At 41.3% G+C, this 14,853-nt stretch overlaps 1 protein-coding gene across 3 annotated transcripts; it reads right to left on the bottom strand.

Annotated features, from left to right (window-relative positions):
• Positions 1-3,752: 3,752 nt before the first annotated feature.
• CNIH4 (cornichon family AMPA receptor auxiliary protein 4) lies at positions 3,753-14,624 on the bottom strand. 3 transcript variants are annotated; one of them, XM_044433435.1, is made up of 5 exons: positions 14,491-14,623; positions 11,440-11,508; positions 8,078-8,190; positions 5,702-5,842; positions 3,753-3,955 (listed from the first exon to the last, which is right to left on the bottom strand). In XM_044433435.1, the coding sequence occupies exons 1-5, from the start codon at positions 14,557-14,559 to the stop codon at positions 3,928-3,930; spliced, it is 420 nt and encodes a 139-aa protein (XP_044289370.1). In that variant the 5' UTR covers positions 14,560-14,623; the 3' UTR covers positions 3,753-3,927. The 3 variants fall into 3 exon arrangements, with proteins under 3 accessions (XP_044289370.1, XP_044289282.1, XP_044289455.1); XM_044433347.1 differs by lacking the exon at positions 3,753-3,955 and adding an exon at positions 5,229-5,442 and having other exon boundaries at positions 14,491-14,624; XM_044433520.1 differs by lacking the exons at positions 3,753-3,955; positions 11,440-11,508 and adding an exon at positions 5,229-5,442 and having other exon boundaries at positions 14,551-14,606.
• Positions 14,625-14,853: the final 229 nt, after the last annotated feature.

Genomic DNA, 14,853 nt, shown 5'->3' with positions numbered 1-14,853 from the left:
CTTGAATAGTTCTTAGCTTTCTAACCTTAAGTGTACTATGACTGCCTTTTTGGATTTCTGTTTCACAGTGTTAGGGAAGAACAAATCTTTCCAGCTAAGACGGTATTTCTCTGCATGGCAGCATAGCTGGCCGACCTGTATTATACCCAGGAGTGTGTAGTTCTGTGCAACAGCAAGAAAGCCTGGGTTCTAAGTGCTATATACTAGTGCTTGCTCCATAGAAACATAAAAATAGCGAGTCAGAAGGGGTCTCCCGGGCCATCTAGTCTGACCCTCTGCTCCAGCCAGCTCTGCTCACGACATGCCTAGCATACATACAAAAAGCTCATCTACACTAAGGAATAAGTTTACCAACTAAGAGAACAGCAATTTCCACATAAATCAGTAGCTCCCAAGTTGACTTAAGAAGCTATTTTTTGAAAAGGGAGTTTCAAAAATTAATTTCTGATTTATTGAAAAGAAACTGGCCTGGTGCATTGAATGAGCTCCTCTAAAGTGAGTTACTGGATTGTGGGTTGTTTTCTCAGCTCTGACTTGAAGCAGAAAAATGCACTGATATCTCACACTTGCAGTTGTGATATTCCAACAGACTCCCAACTATTATTTATTAAATTTAAATGCCATACCCTTCGCCAAAAAGGCTTCCTTGGTAGCTTATAATCAAATTATTACCTTTAGTAAATCATCCAGCAATACCTGATCTTGTAACATTAACACTATGATTCATGCTCTGGCATCTTTGGCAAAGCTTTAATACAGCAGGAGCAATATGTCACTGAAGGGGAAATGTGTTTGAAACAGATACTACTCGTCCACAGCAAAAATACTAGCAAAGGAAAAGGATACAGAGGAATTGAATCCCTCTTGCATCACATCTGTGTAAACTATGCCAATCTACCTGAAGCTACTTAAGTGAAAGTATAAGATTGCGTTGCTTTGTGCAGTGTTGAACTGATGAACATTAGCGTATTTGGCTCTTAATGTACTTTTTGAAATTAGGCTTCAGGTCAGGCTTTTACTCTATTCCTTTTGACTTTTTCGCATGTTCTAATATTCATAATTTTATGACAGATATTTAACCCTATTCTATTCCAAAAGAGGATTGTCTAGTGGTTCATTGTATCCACTGATGAAAGATCTCGTCCACAAGTGGAAAGCACTCTGCTTGTAATGGAAATTTCAGTTTGATGGCAACCCCCTCAACTTCACAGGATGCTCTTTCAGAGTCTTCCTTCATGGATAATTTGGATTTTTGTGCAGGAGTTTAAGGAGTTCCTGCACAAACTTGACTATTGTTCTGATTGGGAGTGCTTTAGCAATAGAATTAATCCAACCCTTTAATATTTTCCTCAAAGTCTCCTTTCTCTTTAAGATACCAGTACAACCACATCTGTTCTGATTCCTTTTTAATGCAAATAAACTTCTAGTAATACTTCTTTCCAAAAGTGACCATGCTGTTTGAACCTCTTTCCAGATTCTTTCCATAGAAGTATATTTGCCAAAATCTTTTTAAAAGATACATCAAACTTAGTTTATTCGAATTCTCACTCAGCAGTGACAGCCAGGTCATATCGTTTCCTAGACACTATAGAGCAGGGGTCTCAAACTCGCGGGCCCATTGCCGGGATGGGTGGGGCACGGGGGCGGGGCCCTGCGGCCTTCAAAGCACCGGCGGCACCCGGGCCGGCCTCCAGATGAGCGGCCCACCACCGCCGCGGTGGTGGAATACTTGATGCGGTTCAGCCTCACCCAGACTGCCCCCAGGTAAGTTGAGCTTGAGACCCTGCTATAGAGGGAGGGTTTTTCATGCAGAGGGTCTGAGAGGTGACGAGGGGGGGGAACATCCTTGACTTGGTTTTGACCAACAGGAAGGAGCTGATAGATGAAGTACAGATTAGGGGAGCTGTGGATGCGAGTGATCACTCCATCCTTTGCTTTGAGATCAGGGGAATGGGGACGTGCAGCAGGTTGAGCACTAGAAGCTGGGACTTCAAGAGTACTTTGAGAATTGGCAGGGGTTCTCTCATACCTGCTGGCCTCCATTTTTGAGGCCTCGTGGAGAACGGGTGAAGTTCCAGAGGACTGGAGGGTGGCGTCAGTGGTCCCAATGTTCAGAAAGGGTAGTAAAAGGGACATGGGGAATTACAGACCAGTTAGCCTTACGTCCATTGTAGAAAGAACAAATGGAAAGGCTCATAATAGCGAGGGATCTAGTGATGCTAGATAAGGAAGGGAGGCTGGCGGCCACACAACATAGCTTTCGCAATAACAGGTCCTGCCAGACAAGCCTCGTGGAATTCTATGACAAGGTTTCAAGGTGGCTAGGTGGAGAGTACACAGTGGATGTGGTTTGCCTGGATTTCATCAAGGCCTTTGACAAAGTGCCCCATGATATCCTGGTTGAGAAACTGAGGAGTTTTGGGATAGACCAATGCACTGTCTGATGGATTAGGGCATGGTTGACTGACCAAAAGCAAAGGGTAACCATTAGTGGGAAATCATCAGGATGGCACCTAGTGACAAGCGGGGTCCCAGGGCTCTGTCCTGGGGCCGATCTTGTTTAATCTTTTCATCAATGACATGGAAGAAGGGGTGGACAATCTGCTGATCAAATTCAGATATTACTAAAATGAGGGCAGTGGCCACAACTGAGGAGTAGGTATTCCAGATTCAAAAGGATCTGGACAGGCTATGGAAGTGGGCAGGAGACAACAGGATGACATTCAGTGTGCTTAAGTGTAAGGTCTTGCACCTGGGGCATAGGAATGGAGATATATGTGAGAGAGTGGGAACTTAAAAACAATGTTTCTACCATTGGAAGAAAAATTGTTAACTATCAACTCCAGGGCTGGCATAGTTTCCCCATTGGGAAGAGAGGGGCTCTGCATCCTATGGAGATGCAACCTGTCCTGGAACACCTGTAGAATTCCTTTTTGTTCTCTCCAATATCAGGAACAGTACCATCTGCACCTTCACAAAACAGTCCTGTCAGGCTGGCTCTCCCTCCTAACCTCAATGGGTGATCTGAAAAAATCTTATGAACTGAGAGGCTTCCCTCAGGATTGTAGGATTCCACCCTTAATGATCCTTTTCATCTTTTATCCAAACTATCTCACGCCCCGCACACTCTTCAAGAGACAACCACATTCTCTTTCTTATATTTGCATACTGGCAGTCCTGAACCCCAAACAATTTAAGAATATAGCTCAATACACATATTAAATAGAGTTAGTCTGCTATCTATGAGTCAACTCTGGCTGAGGGGCTCTTGAAATTCTTAGGCCCTTCTACTCCTGAGGACTAAATGGGACATCCTGGGGAAGAACTAATCTAACAGCAGTTGTCAAACCCAGTCACCAGAGCATAAATGCAAGCAAAAATAACTAGCTATTCTTAGAGCAGTGTACCACTGAACTGAAAACGAAGTATTAGGTGTCTGATACATTCATCAACCAAAGTGCCAGTCCGTGACTACAATTAAAATGACCATTAGTTTAAGCAAATCAATTGATGGATCATGTTTGTAACAGCTGTGTGCATGAAGCACTCACAAATCACCCACCTCTGGCAAGGCTTTGTGTGAAATAGGAAACCTCTTCATATGAAATTGAGGGCTACTGCTTCATCTAATTAGGTGAGCAGACTTGGCTTCATTTTATGACTGCTATCCTGAGAAGCCCCATATACCCTATCTGGATTTGGCAACAATGAGACTGTAGACATAAGTCAGCAGTACCAGAAACTCAGTACCATGGTTTTTTAAAATATTTTATATGTTAAAAAATACAGCAAAAATATTATTTGTTCGAAGAGGAAAAAATATACTGCATGACAACACTGGTCTAGATTTACTTGAAAGCTGCTCCTAGCTCCGCAACATTTCAATGGAGTGACAATTCAGGATTTGGCAACCTTAAGAGCTCCACGTCAGTCATTTATCAAAGCCAGGATCATACTGCAGGAAAGTGAAAATAGCATATCACTGACATGCACACAATATGATTTTTAGCAAGCCAACATCAGCAAAGCTGTTCCAGTTCTTTCCTTTCTATAAACAAATCTTACTGGCTGCCACTCGATTTCCCCCCAGCAAAATGTATTCAGGAATATGTTTAAGCAGAATGTGTAATTGTTTACATAAAGGCTACATGAAATAAATTCCACTATTAGGCTCAGTGCCTGGATCATACCTGAGGGGGTGGCATCATGTAGGACTGTGCATGACTGTGCACAGGGCTGCCTCCATAGAAGATTCAGAACTTAGTGCCCTCTGTTGCAGATGTGTTTGACTTTAAACTTATAGATCATGGTAAGAACCACTTTCAATAGAAGCTGCTTCAGGCACAGTGCACATACCCCAACACAAAATGAGATATTGCTTTGTATCCCCAGCAATCTTGATACAACTTGGCTGGGTTATTTCTATGATTTGAACTTGTTCTTGGGTGTGGAGTCTAGATTCCTGGACATCTAACATCTCAAATCATTCTGTGATTTTTCACGTATGTGCACATGAACTTGATTCCAAAAGTAATTCCACATATGCAGAACAGTAACACTGGCGATGGGTCCATATTCTAACATAACTAAAGGAACAGAAGGTATATCCTGAAGTATGAGACCAGGTCTGTAAATTAATTTTTTAAACAGAAACCCGTAAAGTTAATCCAAAGGCAAGAAATATATGATTATTTTTTAAAATAAGGTATTATCTCCTGCAACTTTTTAAAAAAACCAGGTCATTCTCTCTTGCAATTTCTCCTCCTTGGAGCATATAGAAATTATATTCTAAAGGACAGAGAAGAAACTTGGAATCTCTAACCAAAAAAAAAAAAACCAAGCCTATTCCAATTAGCTACAATCCCCAATGTTTGAAGGATAACACCATAAAAGTTAACCAATACACATTTGTAGATTAATTAGGGAATCAGTGCAAGAATTCACAACGTACCCCTCAACTCGATAGACAAAACATATTACACAGAGATGTAGACGTTTGATGCCCCACTGCATGGTGAAAACCTCACCACAGAAAAATGTCTCCCCATCACAGCTTTGAGAAAGTTCATAAACAGAAAATCAACACCATGGATGTCTTTGTGATAACTACAGTCACCACATGACAAACCTGACTGTGTGATTCTATCCACTAATGGGTAAAATTAAGTGCTGTTAGCAACAATAGCTAAGGAAGTTTAAGGAACCATGTCCTTGTTTACTTGCCTTAACATGGGAATCACAAGTTCAATTAAGTGGTGACAACCTTTGCTGTTGCTGCATGTGGATTAAGTGTCAGCCGTTAAGTTTGGGGATGTGTTTCCGAAAGCAACAGAGGTGCCTTTCTGGATTGTTTAACATTAGATATATCCAGGTCTTGAATCCCTTTCCTGGATGAGTTGCAGTGTGACATCCCAGAGAGTCACAAGATGTGACAGTGTAAACCTAAATCCAGTTACAAACAAATCAGTCAGATCTTCCCATGTACTCTAAGAAAGGCATAAGCAAATATGCAGAGAAAACTGAAAGACAACTAGTACTTTATAAGATAAAAATGAAGAGTTATTAGCGTTTGGCCACTATAACAGAAGCTCAATGTTGCAAAGAAATTAGTAGAGCCCAAAGGAAAACTAAACCCAGCAAGGTCAGATATACGTGTATTAGGAGGAAATTTCAGAACCTGGCTAGCTTCCTTAAAACTTACCTGTAAAGGTACATGAAGAAACAAAGAAGGTGAAACCCAAGCTTAATCATGGCCTCCTTCATATGTGATTTTAACTGTCCTCGATTATGGATCTCTGTTGGGTCAAATACTCCCATGTTTCCACTGGGAACCATAATATACCTGAAACAATTTAAGGGAAAACGTTTCAGTACCAACTATGCTCCAACACCGAGGATGACACAATTTGAGAAAAGAATGCAGGCAAGTTAGTTGGCATGGGCAAAACAAAGCTTTTCAAGAGATTTTTTGAGGATGTTGGATAGCTGAGGGAAGGCTTTAATAGACAGAGGTAGACATGATAAAAGGAGGGTATCAGAAGCATCAAGCAGAATGGGAAAAAAAGGCTACAGGGAACTGCTGAGGCTGAGCAGAAGTGCTCTTAGCTCCAGTAAAAGTGATGTTGAGGTGAAATGTAATACAAGCTTTTGCACCGCTGTTTTTTTCTACCAAAAAAACGGGAAAAGGGAAATAGAAATCTGGCCTGCAACTGGAGTCATGGGAGCAGATTTCCACTGCAACTAGAATTCTTCCCTCCTGCTGAATCTTTCGAGGGTCTCAATATTGGAGCAGATCTGAGTAAAGGACAGGAAAATCCCTTCCATTGGCAGATGGACACCAGCAGCCTTCTGAATGAGATCGAAGGCCTACCTAGTCTAGCATTCTGTTCTCAACATGCCTATCAGAAGCCCTAAGGCCCGACAGAAGTGCAATACCACTTGCTTGTGCTTCCCTAGAATAGTAGGCAACTTTCATTGTTTGAAGAGACCTGGTACTGTGATGGCTGTGAGTTTGAGTGGAGCCCCATCTCTAAATGTAGCTATAAAGATACATGCATAGCTGTTTGGCCAAACTAAAATCAAGACAGAAATTTTCAGTGCTTTGATTTTCAAGAAAACACTTGAACCATTTTTTAAAGGTGTAGGCTACTGAGTCATCATGCCTTCATTCTGCCTTTAGAATAGGAAAATTAGGTAGGCTTTCTTTAAATACTGAAGTTACAATATGGCAAATTTTAAGTTTGTTTGTTCATGCCTACAAACAGATAAGGAATGGACCTTAGCTCAGCTATGTCTACAAGTCTGAGCTATAAGTTGTGACATAGGCGTCTGGATTTCTGTTCCTTTCCTGTATCTGCAGTGTGAAAGCAAACTTGATCAAATTACTGAAGTAGCAGTTCAAAAAGCTTCTGACAGCTTGGGATGAGAGCTGTACCAAATACATTTTCTACTTGCATACAAGCATTCTGAGAACGTAGCAAAATATCAGGGTAAAATGTTTCCTTCTCAACACATGCTAAAGCGGGTCTCATGTAAGGACTCAACAGGCATTTGACCCCCACCCTCGGCCACCACACTCTTGGAAAGTGGTGGTTATGGCCCACAGAAGCATGGTGGTTGGCTAAAGAACAAATTGTGTGTTAACACCTATAGGCACAGAAATCCTTGAGATGGGAAAAAACCCACTTGCCTCCCCTGTTGGTGTTAATCTAACAGTGACAATGCACTTCTGGTGGCTTCCAAATTTGTTCCATGAATGGAAATAAGGTGCATGTGCACCAGCCTTACAAAAAACACTGCCTTTCTTTTTAAAAGGGTTGCAAATGTAGTCTTTGTATTACAGCCTATGAGTTGGCCAAAGAGAACTTTAAAAGCCTTCATACAAAAGAGTCCAAGGCAGAGGGGCAGGAGGGTAGCTCAGTGTAGAATAAGTATTTTGCATGCAGAAGATCCCTGCCATCTCCAGAGGGCCAGAAAATGCCTACCTGAAACCCTGGAGAACTGCTGCCAGCCAGTGATGAGAAGGCTGCTTCCTGTGCTCCCACTCTTGGTAACTTTAGGCCTTTTCCCAAAGGCCTCAAAAGCCATATCAGAAATATCACACTGTTGACCATTTTCATATCACTTTCATACACATGATTGCCACAATCCAGCTCTAGTCAGACACAAACTATTTATGTGCAATTATGAGATCAGCATGGATGCAAGGCTCCCACCACAAGTCACACAGCATGGACAACTGACACTGGCATGCTTTTGCATTTTTAGTCAGCTTAGGAGAGCCTCTTCTGCTTCCACACTTGCCTCTTGTAGCAAACAGACTTCAAGATACATTTAGTAAAATGACCCTAAAATTTCTTCAGAGAAAACATTTACATCATACCTTAAACAAATATACTCAGAAATTACATTTCAGCTTCTCAGTTTCTACTGATAAGAGATTAATTTCATAAGTTACGGAACAAAGACATTTTATGAACTGGGTGTGTTATTTTAAAAGAACAAAACAAAATGACTAGCTTCAAGTCACCGACACCCCATTTTAAAAAGACCCACTAATACACCCAGTGGCTCTTACCTATATATATTCCAGGTTGCTACAGGTAAATTGAGAAGGAAGATGAACCAGTGCAGTGAAATAAGCATTAATACAGTGACCATGGTGTGGCCAACCAATTCAGGGATCACCCACTGGAAAAGAGAGAATTTTTAGAAGCAAAAACACTTATACAATAATCTGTGGAAGTCTTCCACCAAAAACCAATGGAGAAGACAATTAACTTATGCACCTTAAGTTAAGCATACTTATTTATTAGGATTTTTTTGACTGTGTTGACTGATTGCTTAACTAGTATCTAGCAGTCAAAATTTAAATCAAATCACATGCTTGTGAGTAATCTTTTTGAAAGCATTTGGATTTCCAGAATGCCATCAGAGTATCTGGACTACACAGGATACAATGTTGTGCTTCTACAGTGATGATATGAAGAGCATCAGGGACAGAAGTAACAAGTCTGTTTGAGGACACATGCCAGGCTAGAAATGTTCACATTCTGCAATTTTGGGCAAGTGCAGAATTTGGGAAGAGGCGCATAATTAACCATCCTGAGAATTTCAGACCTTTCTTCAAACACAAGTTTCTAACACTTGTGTTTTGCTTTGTTCTTAGTTTAATTTTCAAATAAAGATAATATAATCTGTGTAGCAAGAAAATATGAAAAGATGCATTCCACAAAGTGTCTTGCTTGACTGTGCCATGGGAGGCAGATGTTATATGGATTAAAAATGACTGTGGGAATGCTACAGGGGGAGAACAATGAAGAAATATGAAGTCATGATCTGGAAAGTCATTTACCTAGAACAGGAAAAAAGGGAAAAGAGCTGGAAATGTTAGGACTAGGCAAGAAAAGAAATGGCTTGCAAATCACAAGATGGGTGAAGAGTTTTTGGAGGCACTACAATGACAACTATGGGAACCACTGGGAAGGAGGGCAGGATGAATAAAGCATCCTGAAAGGATGATACTGACATTCAGGAAGACAAGAGTCAGACGGTCCTGTGCAAAGTAAGAAATCACTTTGAGGCTCTTGTGAAAATGAATGGCTCTATATCAGATCTCATGGGCAGGATACAAGTTCTACAGAACAGAGGTATAGAACTGCTTCCTTCAGCAGGAAGAAATAGGTCTGCTGTGGTTAGTGACTGCCTGCCACAAAGATCAGAAGGGGAAGTGTGCCAGCCAGACCCACACAAGAAATATGTTGTTTCCTAGGCACAACATTGGTGAAGTGACAGAGCATCTCCCAACATCCATCAAGTCCACCAATAGTTATCCCCACCTACTTATACAGGTGGAAAGGTACAATATTGCCAGGCACGGCTGTGCCTGTATTGTGTCAAAGTTCTAGGAAGGAAGTTCAAAGCTTTGGGGGCATAAGTTGCATTCTTCTTCAAACTTTCAGTCCATGAAAGAGTATCAGAAGGGCAAAGAAGAATTCTGAAGGCTATGAACACTTGTCAGCAGGGGAGATTTGATTTCTGGAACCACTGTTTATGATTTTTGGATGAAGGACTGCTGGCGGGAGATGGACTGCACCTCAGAAAGACTGGGAAGAAAGCATTTGTCCCAAGAATGACAAGTTTAAGAGAGCTTGTGAGGCATGGAAACAGCAGCCCCAAAGTGAGGACCAGAGTTAAGCTCTTCATGCACTATAGCAGGATCTGGAACAGTGGCTATAGCAGGGCCTGTTAAGCCTCTTAATAAAAAATCTGGGAGATCATTGAGCATAAGTCATGGCTTTTGATGTCTATATTAATGCTCAGAGTTTGGGAAACAAATAAGATGAGCTTGACCTCTAGATTAAAGAAAGTAAATATGACTCAGAGGTATGACTTGAGACCTGATCAGATGATTCTTATGAGTGAGATGTAGCAACTAAAGAATGTAACATTTAAAAAGGACAGAAACCACACAGAGTGGGCAGAAGCTACACTACCTGTTAAAAACATAAATACTTGCTAAAAGAACCAAGAGATTGAACATGGTAACTGTTGTACCCACCAACTTAAAATAAAATAAAAAACATCCTATGGTTAGAATTTACTCCTAACCACCCAACTAAGGAAAAGATTGTGCTTTTCAAAACCAATCTGCAGTTGTGTCAAGAAAGCATGAAGTAGACTTTATTTATGAATGGAAACCTTTACTGCACAGATGCTGAGCACAGAAGGGCAAGGGAGCCGATTAGAGGCCCAGAGACCCAGAAAGTCTTGGGCAAAAAGACTGAAGGTAGTGGGTATGTTTAGCCTCAAAAAGAGAAGACTCAAAGAGGGAAATGGTAGCACTGCTCAAATACGTAAAGGGTTGTTAAACTGAAGAGGATTGCAACCTATTCTCTATCAAGTGAGATAGCAGGACACAAAATATTGGGCTTAAGAAACAGAAAGGCAGATATCAATTAGAAAAACTTCCAAACGGTCAGATCATTCAGATCATGGAACCAACTGCCTAAAGAGGGGTACAGTCTTTGTTGCTGGATGTGTTAAAGCAAAGACTATCAAGCACCTGCCAAATACTTTTAACTGGATTCCTATGCTAAACAGGGAGTTGGGCATGATGACATAAATTGCCCCTTCCAACTTTATGATTCCAAGTGAGCAGAATCTAAGTGCAAAAGTTGGACTATTGGGTATACAAGGAAAACAAATACCGAGATAAAATGAAGGAACTAAAATATAATTGATTAGGGGAGGGAAAGGTCTTAAGGGGTCAAGTGTTGGAGGCTTGGTGTTAGAATCTAGGTTATCCAAGAGCAGGAGGGGAAGAAGTTCTTACTTTTTCTCCAAAGGCAAAATATTATGATTTTGTGCTGAACAATCCCTGCAACAAGGTTACTACCTGGAGAAATTACATGTGAGGGATTCAACTGGCTTACTTCTGATGTCTGACTTCAATACATTTTCCATCAGTAACAAAATTCTCTATACTAGATTAGTGTTCCAAGAAACCCTAAAGAGATGACAATTGCCCAAAGCACTCACCTGATTGACATAATTTCTGCACACTGTAAATATTTTACAATATTTATTTCAACCAGTAAGACAATCCTACATTTACACAGACAGCAATGCCACTAAGTGAAGCTTATTACCAGGTAAGTGGGTACAGGATTGCCGAGGTAGATTATAATTTCGAAAGCACCTGGCCTTACTCAGACCACCCAGGAGTCATGGGTAAGGTATATATCTTATATTCTGCTTACTGGATTAAAGTAACCCCATTTCTAGGGAGATGATAGCTCATAGCTGCCTAACAAACATGATGGCCATGTTATGGTAGCATGTACTGAAAGGATTCATAATTCTGGAATTTCATATCAATTACCAAAAATATGATCATTTCTCCATCTAGAAAAACAGAGAAAAGAGGAGAAAACTTACTTTATTTAGTTTTGAGCAGCAAGATCTAGCATTAATGTAGTCACATTCCAAATCTGATAGTATAATTATCTAAAGATCATGATAAGGAATTATTGTACTATATTTTGCCCGCTCTATCCAGATTCTTTCACACAAGAGCCTAAATGTCTCACCACTGATAAGAACAACAGAGATGAATTCATTTTGTAGTGTTACATAGGTGTCTGCAAGTAAGATTCTATTATTCCAACAAGGGCTACAGCATAGAACCTTCATGAGCAGAAGACCATTTGAAAAGATTCATCTATGAATTATGGCACAAGCCACAACCTCACTGCCCTATGCTAGCAGTCAAACCCCAGTATATCTGGCATCCTAGATACTGTAGGTCTCAGTATCTGTGGAATGACTGTTGTGATGGGTCACCACCAATCACACTACAAGACAAGCACAATAAACCCAAAGGATCCCCCCTTCATGCCCCCACCACCAGTGGACTGAGTGCCAGAACCCCAGGAATGGCTGAATTCACACTAAAACATGGCCACACAAGATCCCAAATACACCTGGGATTTTCTGAAGCTTGAAATAGTTGCATCTGTGCAGAGTTCTGGATCTTTCCACTATCTCACACAACACCTTAAATGTTTTACAGACTGATGGCAGAACAGCTGCGATAGTACAAGTATACAATCACATACTGATCTGGTTCAGCCACAGCTAAAAATTGTCGCCTCCCATTATGTACATGAGTTGCCATGAGCCTTTGGATCACATACTTCTCCCTTCCCATTTGTCATACAACAGGATATCTTGTTTAAGTGTCCATAGTGTCTGCATTTAAACAATTTAGGTAATTCATTCAATTATTACTTAGAAAACAAACCACAAACTGTAACTATTGCCTGATCCATGATTGTTCTCATAAAGTACAGTTTAAAGAAATCACAGTTGGCTATCACAACAACATATGGGAGGGTGTATACTGAAAAAGAATTGCTTCCAATATGTTTGCAAGCACAACAGAAAAGGGGAGTTTGAGTGTGGAAAAGTACAGCTTGCTATGATTCATTCACCTGGCAAGAAATTAGGGCTACTGTGACTTCACACAGCACCAACAGTAGAATCATCATCTTTACTGAGTTTTCCAACTAGAAGCACATACAGCCTGTTCCCAGTGAAGGCAGAAAATAGCTTTAGAGTATTAAGTGAAATAGTTGAGTGATGCTAGGCATCCTGATACCTTACATACGAAAGCCAATGAGATCATACTGTACTTATACAAGAATATTAGTGTTACAACATATGAAAAGAGTACAAGCTGAGACTTTCAGCAAAGTTTTTTTTTTTAAGAAAAAGAACAAAGTCAGTGTTTCACACATAAACCCTTAATGTCAACATCCTGTGTGTAAAATATGAAATGAGACTTGATATTAGTGCAATATGAGAAGAACAGAACTCCTGCTAAAATGGTTAATCCTCAGCATGTATCAAAGTAAGAGCTGTCCAGGTATACTTGAAGTACTTCAGCTTTTGAAAATAATCTGCAATATGTTTTAAAGCATTGCCCTTTGTATCCTTCAATGCCATAAAATAACCAGAATGATAGGGAAGTGACCCTTGGAACATTTACTCAAGAGGCTCCAATCAAATCATATTCACTTCTAAGTAAACACTTCTAGCACTAATGTGTAACTCAGGAACAAGCAGGCATTTCTATACAAATGTTCCATATCTTATTTCATGTTAAAAGATACTGACCAGGTTTGCACAATCACCAGGAAAAATAACCCTCAGAGGATTCTTTTCCCCAATCCAACTTGATTTGCTTAATTACCCTCATCATGCACAGGTTGCTGTGTCATCCTAAGTAGGTGATTTGCAGAGGGGAGAGTGCTCCCAAACTACTCCAGAACTCTACAACAAACCATGGGTTCTGGGGTGGTTTGGAAGCCACTCCCACTACATATCTTGCCAATTTTGTACAACACAGCAACCCACATGTTATAAGAGTAATTTGGCAAATTGCACAGAGTATGGAAAAAAGTTGCTATGGATTTTTCCCCATGATCATGCAACATGACAATTTTCAAAGAGTGGTTGTGTGTTAAAGAACTCGTAGATTCTACTGCAGAACTAAACATATGTTTAATACAAAATATTTAACCAGTAGGTAACGTTGCCTGAAAGGCATCCTACAATGAAATGAGGGCAGCAATCAGCTAGGATTTTACAGATTTTCTATGGCTGGTCTCATAGTACAAATAATGCTAGAAATATTCCCTCCACCTTTCCTTGGGTATTATCATAACCACAGGTTAGCATAACTGGGTATTTGCTAAGGCCCACCAACTCAGAACCCATAGCACTCACAAAGCAATTCTGGCATTGAAGCATTGATCGCCACAGACAATCAGGAATGTCATGCAGGTGAGTGGATGGAATTCCATACAGGTAATTAATCTGATCAGCAAAGGAAGCCTGCACCCATAATGGAAACAATGTTCAACTGCCATTCTGGAGCAAGCTTTCTTCACATAGTTGTCCTAAGCTTGCGTATAGATCCAGCCAATTAGTAGGCAGCGTGGACTATACCAAAACTGACTAGGCCTGGAAGAACCAAAAACAAGTTCCAAAGTTCCTACTACATATGAAAGGAAACTCTAGGACCATTTCGCTGGCCCGTTCTTGCCTACCTTCACGGACTATGCCCTCCCTTTCTCCCACCCTAATAGATAAGGGCTATGTTGAGTCATTTTTTACACAATGTTACAGCATTTTTCTACCCGTATTTTCCTCTAAGATTCCTCCGGCGTAGGCAAAATAGCCCTGGACTACCCAAAATCCAGAGTCGGTTCTTGTCACCTCAGGCACCCCGTCTCTAGTTCTCGTCCACCAGCTCTACCCCGTTATGCCGCCCCGGCCCATGAGACAGCCATTAACGTCCCTCAAGCCCCTTTCACAGCGCCAACGTTCCTCCCCAGCACTCTCACCCACCGACCAGAGAGAGCAAGGGCGCCTCACCCGCCACTCCCCATTCCCAACCCCTAGCCGATACAAACGGGAGGATACAAAATAAACGGAAAGGAAAATCAGAGCACAGCAATCAATGAGCGAAAAAATGAACACCACCGACTCCATCCCGCTGCCGAGACGGCCGCCTCCGATGTCCTGCCGGCCACCGTATACAACCACGCCCCTCTAGTCCTTTCGCGGCCACCGTAGAACCCACCTTCCCATTCTCGCAACCGCAATCGCCCTGTCTAATTTAAAGGCGTTACCCCGCGATGCACTCTGGGAACTGTAGTCTCATTCGGTTGCGTAAAAGAGGCGAAGCGCGCCCCTCGAGGTGAAGGTACAAAAGACTTTGCATTGGTTCCCGCAGCGAAGGGGTGGGATTAAGGGCTGAAACCTGACTGAGAAATTAAATGTGGT

This window comes from Varanus komodoensis, unplaced genomic scaffold (assembly GCF_004798865.1).
Source record: "Varanus komodoensis strain SLA01 unplaced genomic scaffold, ASM479886v1 scaffold1, whole genome shotgun sequence".
NCBI classification, from domain to species: Eukaryota; Metazoa; Chordata; class Lepidosauria; order Squamata; family Varanidae; genus Varanus; species Varanus komodoensis.
The sequence above is the reverse complement of the archived record's forward strand: the minus strand, read 5'-3'. Positions and strand labels throughout refer to the sequence as shown.

Excerpts from the sequence above, each read along its gene's own strand:
- CNIH4 (XM_044433347.1), bottom strand. The coding sequence starts at position 14,559 with ATGGAGTCGGTGGTGTTCATTTTTTCGCTCATTGATTGCTGTGCTCTG. Across the intron at positions 5,843-8,077 it reads GCAACCTGGAATATATATAG|GTATATTATGGTTCCCAGTG; the intron begins GTAAGAGCCACT and ends AAATTGTTTCAG. Across the intron at positions 5,443-5,701 it reads TTCTTCATGTACCTTTACAG|GTTTACACTGTCACATCTTG; the intron begins GTAAGTTTTAAG and ends AACTGGATTTAG.